The 12,029-nt window shown below is 32.4% G+C and overlaps 1 protein-coding gene across 1 annotated transcript in view; it reads left to right on the top strand.

Moving 5' to 3' along the window:
• Positions 1-10,867, top strand: part of LOC102810003 (endoplasmic reticulum transmembrane helix translocase-like) — a 55,758-nt gene extending 44,891 nt beyond the window's left edge. The window contains exons 21-25 of the mRNA XM_085492381.1: positions 265-461; positions 985-1,127; positions 1,877-1,988; positions 8,790-8,933; positions 9,484-10,867. Coding sequence (XP_085348507.1) covers positions 265-461; positions 985-1,127; positions 1,877-1,988; positions 8,790-8,933; positions 9,484-9,591 — 704 coding nt within the window. The 3' untranslated portion in view covers positions 9,592-10,867. The remainder of the gene's footprint in view (positions 1-264; positions 462-984; positions 1,128-1,876; positions 1,989-8,789; positions 8,934-9,483) is intronic.
• Positions 10,868-12,029: the final 1,162 nt, after the last annotated feature.

Here is a 12,029-nt window from a genome sequence, read left to right as displayed (position 1 = left end):
ACAGTGTGGTAAATAGATGAGAGATGCTAGTATTGGCTCACCTTTTACATCTATATCATCATCTATACAGTGTGGTAAGTAGATGAGAGATGCTAGTATTAGCTTACTTTTTCAAAAAACATACAGTTGTACATGTGATTTTCCTTATTAGGGGTGAACCATAATTTCTGAGGAGTGGTTAAGAGTTGGCCAACCCGCTTAAAATATTGGTGTTCTCCTACTACCTTTCTGCTGTAATGATTGTAATGATTGTTTTGTTTTCAGTATGTCATATTATAAAGCAAGGAAGATGCACTCTAGTCACTACGCTTCAGATGTTTAAAATCTTGGCATTAAACGCTTTGATATTAGCATATAGTCAAAGTGTGCTATATTTAGATGGGGTCAAATTCAGTGATGCTCAAGCAACTCTTCAAGGTCTCCTATTGGCTGGCTGTTTTCTCTTCATTTCAAGGTCAAAGGTGAGATGTGAAAGATCATTGCCATATCAACAGTATATTTAAACAAATGCTGAAGGCTTCTGCCACATACAGTTTAGCATAATTTTTTATTTCAAGATGTTGATTCATTTTTCAAGAACTATTGTATTTCAAAAATGATAAAATTAAATCAAAATTAGCAACAGAAAGGGGTCAGTTTTGTATTATCTTCTTTAGCATTTAGCAACCAAAATGGCAGACAGTTAAGTGGAAAAAACATGAAATCAGGACTATTTTATGTAGTCATTTGAAAATATTGTTGCATTTTCACTAGTATAAACTATAAAAGAGATGTAGAAACTTTTGAAATTATTCATTGGATATGAATTTTGATTATTTGCTGATAAATGAAATCCGCTACTGTTGAATTATGTGAATACTCTCATTGTTACCTTTATCCATAAATTCCAAATTCTGGTGAATTTGCTCAAAATAGTGACAATTAATGCTTTCATTTGTCGTTGGAATGATTTTAATATTTCGTTCATTTTTGTTTCTTTCACAGCCTTTGAAGACCCTGTCCAAGAGTCGTCCTTTGCCAAATATTTTTAATCTTTATACAATATTAACAGTGATACTACAATTTGTTGTACATTTTTGTTGTCTGGTATATCTAACACAAGAAGCTCACAGACTGTCACCTCCAAGGTAGGAAAGTTATCACCAGGACTTCATTCAATATTGTATAAATAAATATTGCCATATTCCATCAAATAAAACATAATAAACAGAATGAAACACATAACCCTAATTTCCTGCAAAGCAACATAATTTCATTTAGTAAACCCCCAGAAGTTCACAAGTCCTGTGAATGCTGCCCAATCAAAGAGACTGAAAATTACGATTATTTTTCCTCTGTTTAGCTTTTTTGCTGCTGTGGGTTACTTCTTCTTTAAAATGTTTGGGTCTATTGGTGATGAACTATAATAGATTGTGGTTGGACCCCCAAAAAATGGAGGAGTTTCTGGTTATTTTTGGATTTGAAAAAAGGATTGGAAATGTGGCTGTCATTGGTAGAACAATATCTCGTTTATGTATGTGCAAAACAACTTGCTTGCTGTTTTAATAAACTTTGGACCGGAAATGGATCTTTTCTTTTTTGTCCAGGGGTAAAAATCAATCATTGGTTAACCAGTTTTTGTGCATGTAATTATGCTAATTATTAATTTGCTCTACAATTATTGAAAAAGATAAATGTTTTTCTAAATGGTATTCCAAAAGTATCTGAAAATTACTTCAGCAGCAAATCATATACATGTATATATAATGCAACCATATATAAAAAACTGTTTTTTTAATTGATAATAGATTCATCTTCACAATATTAAACTCCTTGCAGCCTTTGACCGTCATCATTTATCATAGATGTGGTTTTCCAAACTGTTTTGATGTTTCAGGTCTGAAAAGTTTGTTGACTTAGAGGAGGATTTCAAGCCAAGTCTGTTAAACAGTACAGTATATATGATATCTATTGCGTTACAAGTGTGTACATTTGCTGTGAATTATAAGGTAACACCAACATTTGTTCATTTCTTGCTGTCTTGTCGTTTTTCTCAGTCATTTATTAATTAGAGGACCTTTACATCAATGAAACAACATATCAATATTTTGGTTTCTATGGTGAAGGTATTTCATCATAATTAAGACATTTTTCAGGTGGCATGGGCTGAAAAGTTCATCGGTATGAATCCAAATTTTTACAAATTTTCAAAAATGTACATTCAGTTTAATGAGATTTTCTTCCTGGGAATTCTTCTTTTTCTGAAATATGCTCAGTGACATACAAAACTTCAAGTATGCGATGTGTTGGTTTAATTTGGTCTCGTCTACCACAGATGACCACAGACATTGATTCAAGTGTTGCTTCCTGATATACGACATCATGATGTTAAAATGTAAACTGTGTTTGCTGATGGCCAGCTACATTGTGTCCCATTGCTTCAATCGGTCTGTCAACAGTTGTTGGCTGAGATTATTGTATCCGCCCATTTAACACATCGTCTTATATCTGTGCAGGTTTCAGCTGGTGATATTTTAATCTAAGATATCACACTATTTATGTTTGGCACAAGAACCATTCTCTATAGTTGTTAGTAAATATAAATAGTCCCATTTATAGTCTGCACTTTCCTAAAGAAGATTGGAACAAAAATAGCCAAATTTTTGGAGTAAAAACTGGAAATTGCCTCAAAATGTTGTCTGTTACTCCAAAATTAGGGTTCATTTCAGAAATATTAAAGAATATAGGAAAAAGTGATGAATAATTTAGACAAGAAAGTCTGGTGATGAATAATTTAGGCAAGAAAGTCTGGTGATGAATAATTTAGGCAAGAAAGTCTGGTGATGAATAATTTAGGCAAGAAAGTCTGGTGATGAATAATTTAGGCAAGAAAGTCTGGTGATGAATAATTTAGGCAAGAAAGTCTGGTGATGAATAATTTAAGCAAGAAAGTCTGGTGATGAATAATTTAGGCAAGAAAGTCTGGTGATGAATAATTTAGGCAAGAAAGTCTGGTGATGAATAATTTAGGCAAGAAAGTCTGGTGATGAATAATTTAGACAAGAAAGTCTGGTGATGAATAATTTAGGCAAGAAAGTCTGGTGATGAATAATTTAGGCAAGAAAGTCTGGTGATGAATAATTTAGGCAAGAAAGTCTGGTGATGAATAATTTAGACAAGAAAGTCTGGTGATGAATAATTTAGGCAAGAAAGTATTTAGGCAAGAAAGTCTGGTGATGAATAATTTAGGCAAGAAAGTCTGGTGATGAATAATTTAGGCAAGAAAGTCTGGTAATGAATAATTTAGACAAGAAAGTCTGGTGATGAATAATTTAGGCAAGAAAGTCTGGTGATGAATAATTTAGGCAAGAAAGTCTGGTGATGAATAATTTAGACAAGAAAGTCTGGTGATGAATAATTTAGACAAAGTCTGGTGATGAATAATTTAGACAAGAAAGTCTGGTGATGAATAATTTAGACAAAGTCTGGTGATGAATAATTTAGGCAAGAAAGTCTGGTGATGAATAATTTAGGCAAGAAAGTCTGGTGATGAATAATTTAGACAAGAAAGTCTGGTGATGAATAATTTAGACAAGAAAGTCTGGTGATGAATAATTTAGACAAAGTCTGGTGATGAATAATTTAGGCAAGAAAGTCTGGTGATGAATAATTTAGGCAAGAAAGTCTGGTGATGAATAATTTAGGCAAGAAAGTCTGGTGATGAATAATTTAGGCAAGAACGTCTGGTGATGAATAATTTAGACAAGAAAGTCTGGTGATGAATAATTTAGACAAAGTCTGGTGATGAATAATTTAGACAAGAAAGTCTGGTGATGAATAATTTAGACAAAGTCTGGTGATGAATAATTTAGACAAAGTCTGGTGATGAATAATTTAGACAAGAAAGTCTGGTGATGAATAATTTAGACAAGAAAGTCTGGTGATGAATAATTTAGACAAGAAAGTCTGGTGATGAATAATTTAGGCAAGAAAGTCTGGTGATGAATAATTTAGACAAGAAAGTCTGGTGATGAATAATTTAGACAAGAAAGTCTGGTGATGAATAATTTAGACAAGAAAGTCTGGTGATGAATAATTTAGACAAGAAAGTCTGGTGATGAATAATTTAGGCAAGAAAGTCTGGTGATGAATAATTTAGACAAGAAAGTCTGGTGATGAATAATTTAGGCAAGAAAGTCTGGTGATGAATAATTTAGGCAAGAAAGTCTGGTGATGAATAATTTAGGCAAGAAAGTCTGGTGATGAATAATTTAGGCAAGAAAGTCTGGTGATGAATAATTTAGACAAGAAAGTCTGGTGATGAATAATTTAGGCAAGAAAGTCTGGTGATGAATAATTTAGGCAAGAAAGTCTGGTGATGAATAATTTAGGCAAGAAAGTCTGGTGATGAATAATTTAGGCAAGAAAGTCTGGTGATGAATAATTTAGGCAAGAAAGTCTGGTGATGAATAATTTAGGCAAGAAAGTCTGGTGATGAATAATTTAGGCAAGAAAGTCTGGTGATGAATAATTTAGGCAAGAAAGTCTGGTGATGAATAATTTAGACAAGAAAGTCTGGTGATGAATAATTTAGGCAAGAAAGTCTGGTGATGAATAATTTAGGCAAGAAAGTCTGGTGATGAATAATTTAGACAAGAAAGTCTGGTGATGAATAATTTAGACAAGAAAGTCTGGTGATGAATAATTTAGGCAAGAAAGTCTGGTGATGAATAATTTAGGCAAGAAAGTCTGGTGATGAATAATTTAGGCAAGAAAGTCTGGTGATGAATAATTTAGGCAAGAAAGTCTGGTGATGAATAATTTAGGCAAGAAAGTCTGGTGATGAATAATTTAGGCAAGAAAGTCTGGTGATGAATAATTTAGGCAAGAAAGTCTGGTGATGAATAATTTAGGCAAGAAAGTCTGGTGATGAATAATTTAGGCAAGAAAGTCTGGTGATGAATAATTTAGGCAAGAAAGTCTGGTGATGAATAATTTAGGCAAGAAAGTCTGGTGATGAATAATTTAGGCAAGAAAGTCTGGTGATGAATAATTTAGGCAAGAACGTCTGGTGATGAATAATTTAGACAAGAAAGTCTGGTGATGAATAATTTAGACAAAGTCTGGTGATGAATAATTTAGACAAGAAAGTCTGGTGATGAATAATTTAGACAAAGTCTGGTGATGAATAATTTAGGCAAGAAAGTCTGGTGATGAATAATTTAGGCAAGAAAGTCTGGTGATGAATAATTTAGGCAAGAAAGTCTGGTGATGAATAATTTAGACAAAGTCTGGTGATGAATAATTTAGACAAGAAAGTCTGGTGATGAATAATTTAGACAAGAAAGTCTGGTGATGAATAATTTAGACAAGAAAGTCTGGTGATGAATAATTTAGGCAAGAAAGTCTGGTGATGAATAATTTAGACAAGAAAGTCTGGTGATGAATAATTTAGACAAGAAAGTCTGGTGATGAATAATTTAGACAAGAAAGTCTGGTGATGAATAATTTAGACAAGAAAGTCTGGTGATGAATAATTTAGGCAAGAAAGTCTGGTGATGAATAATTTAGACAAGAAAGTCTGGTGATGAATAATTTAGGCAAGAAAGTCTGGTGATGAATAATTTAGGCAAGAAAGTCTGGTGATGAATAATTTAGGCAAGAAAGTCTGGTGATGAATAATTTAGACAAGAAAGTCTGGTGATGAATAATTTAGGCAAGAAAGTCTGGTGATGAATAATTTAGGCAAGAAAGTCTGGTGATGAATAATTTAGGCAAGAAAGTCTGGTGATGAATAATTTAGGCAAGAAAGTCTGGTGATGAATAATTTAGGCAAGAAAGTCTGGTGATGAATAATTTAGGCAAGAAAGTCTGGTGATGAATAATTTAGGCAAGAAAGTCTGGTGATGAATAATTTAGGCAAGAAAGTCTGGTGATGAATAATTTAGACAAGAAAGTCTGGTGATGAATAATTTAGGCAAGAAAGTCTGGTGATGAATAATTTAGGCAAGAAAGTCTGGTGATGAATAATTTAGACAAGAAAGTCTGGTGATGAATAATTTAGACAAGAAAGTCTGGTGATGAATAATTTAGGCAAGAAAGTCTGGTGATGAATAATTTAGGCAAGAAAGTCTGGTGATGAATAATTTAGGCAAGAAAGTCTGGTGATGAATAATTTAGGCAAGAAAGTCTGGTGATGAATAATTTAGGCAAGAAAGTCTGGTGATGAATAATTTAGGCAAGAAAGTCTGGTGATGAATAATTTAGGCAAGAAAGTCTGGTGATGAATAATTTAGGCAAGAAAGTCTGGTGATGAATAATTTAGGCAAGAAAGTCTGGTGATGAATAATTTAGGCAAGAAAGTCTGGTGATGAATAATTTAGGCAAGAAAGTCTGGTGATGAATAATTTAGGCAAGAAAGTCTGGTGATGAATAATTTAGGCAAGAATGTCTGGTGATGAATAATTTAGACAAAGTCTGGTGACGAATAATTTAGGCAAGAAAGTCTGGTGATGAATAATTTAGACAAGAAAGTCTGGTGATGAATAATTTAGACAAGAAAGTCTGGTGATGAATAATTTAGGCAAGAAAGTCTGGTGATGAATAATTTAGACAAGAAAGTCTGGTGATGAATAATTTAGGCAAGAAAGTCTGGTGATGAATAATTTAGACAAGAAAGTCTGGTGATGAATAATTTAGACAAGAAAGTCTGGTGATGAATAATTTAGGCAAGAAAGTCTGGTGATGAATAATTTAGGCAAGAAAGTCTGGTGATGAATAATTTAGACAAGAAAGTCTGGTGATGAATAATTTAGACAAGAAAGTCTGGTGATGAATAATTTAGACAAGAAAGTCTGGTGATGAATAATTTAGGCAAGAAAGTCTGGTGATGAATAATTTAGACAAGAAAGTCTGGTGATGAATAATTTAGGCAAAGTCTGGTGATGAATAATTTAGACAAAGTCTGGTGATGAATAATTTAGACAAGAAAGTCTGGTGATGAATAATTTAGGCAAGAAAGTCTGGTGATGAATAATTTAGACAAGAAAGTCTGGTGATGAATAATTTAGACAAGAAAGTCTGGTGATGAATAATTTAGACAAAGTCTGGTGATGAATAATTTAGGCAAAGTCTGGTGATGAATAATTTAGACAAAGTCTGGTGATGAATAATTTAGACAAGAAAGTCTGGTGATGAATAATTTAGACAAGAAAGTCTGGTGATGAATAATTTAGGCAAGAAAGTCTGGTGATAAATAATTTAGACAAGAAAGTCTGGTGATGAATAATTTAGGCAAAGTCTGGTGATGAATAATTTAGACAAAGTCTGGTGATGAATAATTTAGACAAGAAAGTCTGGTGATGAATAATTTAGGCAAGAAAGTCTGGTGATGAATAATTTAGGCAAAGTCTGGTGATGAATAATTTAGACAAAGTCTGGTGATGAATAATTTAGACAAGAAAGTCTGGTGATGAATAATTTAGGCAAGAAAGTCTGGTGATGAATAATTTAGACAAGAAAGTCTGGTGATGAATAATTTAGACAAGAAAGTCTGGTGATGAATAATTTAGGCAAGAAAGTCTGGTGATGAATAATTTAGGCAAGAAAGTCTGGTGATGAATAATTTAGGCAAGAAAGTCTGGTGATGAATAATTTAGACAAGAAAGTCTGGTGATGAATAATTTAGGCAAAGTCTGGTGATGAATAATTTAGACAAGAAAGTCTGGTGATGAATAATTTAGACAAAGTCTGGTGATGAATAATTTAGACAAGAAAGTCTGGTGATGAATAATTTAGGCAAAGTCTGGTGATGAATAATTTAGACAAAGTCTGGTGATGAATAATTTAGACAAGAAAGTCTGGTGATGAATAATTTAGGCAAGAAAGTCTGGTGATGAATAATTTAGGCAAGAAAGTCTGGTGATGAATAATTTAGACAAGAAAGTCTGGTGATGAATAATTTAGACAAGAAAGTCTGGTGATGAATAATTTAGACAAGAAAGTCTGGTGGTGAATAATTTAGACAAGAAAGTCTGGTGATGAATAATTTAGGCAAGAAAGTCTGGTGATGAATAATTTAGGCAAGAAAGTCTGGTGATGAATAATTTAGGCAAGAAAGTCTGGTGATGAATAATTTAGGCAAGAAAGTCTGGTGATGAATAATTTAGACAAGAAAGTCTGGTGATGAATTATTTAGGCAAGAAAGTCTGGTGATGAATAACTTAGGCAAGAAAGTCTGGTGATGAATAATTTAGACAAGAAAGTCTGGTGATGAATAATTTAGACAAGAAAGTCTGGTGATGAATAATTTAGGCAAGAAAGTCTGGTGATGAATAACTTAGGCAAGAAAGTCTGGTGATGAATAATTTAGCCAAAGTCTGGTGATGAATAATTTAGACAAGAAAGTCTGGTGATGAATAATTTAGGCAAGAAAGTCTGGTGATGAATAATTTAGGCAAGAAAGTCTGGTGATGAATAATTTAGACAAGAAAGTCTGGTGATGAATAATTTAGACAAGAAAGTCTGGTGATGAATAATTTAGACAAGAAAGTCTGGTGATGAATAATTTAGGCAAGATAGTCTGGTGATGAATAATTTAGGCAAGAAAGTCTGGTGATGAATAATTTAGGCAAGAAAGTCTGGTGATGAATAATTTAGACAAGAAAGTCTGGTGATGAATAATTTAGACAAGAAAGTCTGGTGATGAATAATTTAGGCAAGAAAGTCTGGTGATGAATAATTTACTAAACATATTATGAATTTATGACATTTCCAACCTCTCAGATGACTTTCAAATTATATTTTATCAGGGTTATCCGTTTATGGAGAGCTTAACAGAAAACAAACCAATGGTGTACAGTATTGTAATATCTATGTTAACTTTAATGGCTTTGGTGTCTGGATTATTACCAGATGTAGCAAGCCAGTTTGAAATTGTTGATTTTCCACAAGAGGTGAGTTGTTTATCTATCACTCTCATGTTTCATTATTTTGTCTATTTTTCTATCATTCATTTGTTCCAATATGGTAACAATTATGCAGATTTATTTTGTGACAAAAATTTTCTGGCATTCAAAAGAATTATTCTTTGCTTCTTGCATGTTCTTCTCTCTGGATTAACATTTATATGGTTACGATTTCAATCCTGGTTCTACTAGTATTGATAAATTCCACTGCCTTATTGTACCCAAGAGCAAATTTGTTACTTGTGTTGTGTTTGACTTGAACCACAGACTTTTATAACCAGGGTTATAATACTGACAGCAAAAACTGACAATATCGTTGAAAGGCGACTCCCTAGCCATCTGAACCATGTGCATTATAAAGCAAGCCACCACATATCTCACTGAAAATACATTTTTACCAAAACCACTGTACTGATGATGATATTTACATATTCATAATACTAGCAGGTAGAGATTCTTACAACCCCTGCTAATAAATGATACAATTCATCAGAAACCATACCATGGATGTAATATTGATTTTTTTTTCTATTTTCAGTTCCGGATGTTACTGATAGAAGTTATAGCAGCTGATTTGGCTGTATGTTTTATTATAGATAGAACACTGTCAATGTTAATGGGTACTGCTAGTCTCAGACACGGTTGAATATCAAGAATTAATATGATTTAGTCAAAAATATACATTATCTATCTCTTTATTTCATGGTTTTATTTAATTGTATATTTCAATACATTTTCCTCTAGCCATTGGCTGATATGTGCAAATATATTCAAATTTGGTGTTTCAACACTAGCAGTAGTGTTCAACTTACAAATCTACCTGAAATTCTGTCTATTACAAACGTGTAATCCTGTATTCAAATTGATATTCACATTATAACCTGTGTATATCAACCAACAAATAGATAAGTGTTCTTTATATTGAGGTTGAATAATGACAATATTACAATAATTTCACTGTGTAAGGGGCAATTTAAAGATGTCAGCACTTATTTGAAGATTATATGCCTATCTTAATTAAATTGCAAACATCAATGTAGAGACTAGTGTAAAACACTAAATTACCATCTATCATAATATAATACACGAATTCATTTGATTAAACAAGTGCCACCAAAGTTGGTCACATGTCACTTTAGATGAGTTGACTTTATATACAGATCACTTTACACGTAAATTGGGGCTGCCCAAAGTTGGTCACTATCGATAGGTGGTCTTCATTTTAAAAGGTGGTTCCTAACACAGGTTTGACTGCATATCAACATACATTGCTAAATTAAGCTACAGGCCAAAGCCTTAAGACCCAGGTGCTATGTTTTACTAATCTCTTATCCAATCATGATGTTGGAATTTTTGATGTTGAATATTTTACCATAGAACATTGAAAGTAAAACATTTTAGCTCGAAATTCTAAGAATTGTATTTATATCAATTACAAGGAAATAAAAAAATATTTTGTGGCACTGACAAACAAATTGAACAAATTATGACAAAACCAAATGTCTTATTCATTTTTTCTCTTAGTGTTTTTTTCAGAAAACATTGGTACATTTGAAAGTGCTCTAAGATTGACAACACTTTGCAATAAACTTGTATTTCATTGTCATTTTATTAGAAGCATTGAACGTCTCATGACATTTGTTTATAACCTATTTCCTTATCTCTTAACTTTACTGTACCAACACCATGTCATGTTATCAACTGAGCGAGTTACACAACAAGATTCTCTAAAAATACCAAAATAGAAAAATAGAATTTTATCAGATGTTATTTTTTCCCTTGGAAATTCTTCATAAAGTTGTTTCTTTATTTTCTGCTCAAAGACAAGTTTTCAAACCATGAAAAGATTCTTAAATAATAAATCACAATGTATTTATTTCTTTTTTGTCGTTGAAATAAATGAAGATCTTTCCAAGTATAAAGCCTAAACTAGTGACTTTGTTTCAAAACTGTGTTGTCATCCTTATTGTTTTGGAAGTCGAGTTGGAGCCAAAAACGAGTGAATTGTGATTCTGTTTTTAACACCCTTAATCTATTCACCTATAGACCTGGGCCTATAGACCTCTTCAAAAACTGTTTGACAAGCCATGTATCCATAGCAACATTACAAACTGTTTTCATGACTGAATGTTTGTTGTCAAGACATTGTCTTGGTTGCTAGGCACCAAAATCTGACACTGGTATATCATAATAGGTCATAGCCCAAGTTACTGCATATATTACATTAAAACGCAGCACATCATGCAATTTCATAAGCATTTAGTAATGGCGGTAGACATGGCGATATTATCATAATCTCAGAAACTTGACTCATATCTACATTGTTTATTATAATCAGCTCAACACTACTCTCCCTGTTGATACTAATAATGCTGTTATCTACAAGGACCCCTGAAATGTTCTATATATAGAGAGAACCATGGTTAATTTGCAAATTACAATACTGTAGAATACTTTATTTTTGCTTGAAATTCATTTTCGCTGAAGGAATGATTCAATGAAAATAAAATTCAGCGAATATACTTTTATTCCTATATTTTACATTAAACTTGTCAAAAATCAGTGAAAATAAATTCCATACAAAACACCCAAAAAGTACTTTCAGTGAAAATTAATTCCAGCTAAAAAAGTATTTTTGCGTGTATGTCAGCAAAATGCAGCAGATTGTTGAAGAAAATGTTACACGTGTCTATATTCCAGCTGTATTAATGTTATCAGGTGCTACTCAGTTGATATACACACATATTTGGGAGTGTATTTGCGATGATGAAGTACATCAAGTTTTTAGGAATTTAGTTATATTCCCGGATATCATTTATTGCAAATGATTTATAAAAATATCTTGGAGTATGATGACATGTATAATAGACTGAATTTATGCAAATAACTGAGCTTGGCTTTCTCATGATATGGATATCATACATGTATATAAATACAATTTCCTCAACCATTTTCTTGTTTTATTCAGTGTTTGACACATAGAATAAGTGTCAACATTCTTAAGAAAAGTTATTGTCAATAAATTTCCTTGACACTTTTCTTGTTTTGTTAGGTTTTTGACAGATAGGAAAAGTGACACAAATT

The sequence above is a fragment of the Saccoglossus kowalevskii genome, chromosome 17, assembly GCF_978046115.1.
Source record: "Saccoglossus kowalevskii chromosome 17, keSacKowa6.1, whole genome shotgun sequence".
NCBI classification, from domain to species: domain Eukaryota; kingdom Metazoa; phylum Hemichordata; class Enteropneusta; family Harrimaniidae; genus Saccoglossus; species Saccoglossus kowalevskii.
The sequence above is the reverse complement of the archived record's forward strand: the minus strand, read 5'-3'. Positions and strand labels throughout refer to the sequence as shown.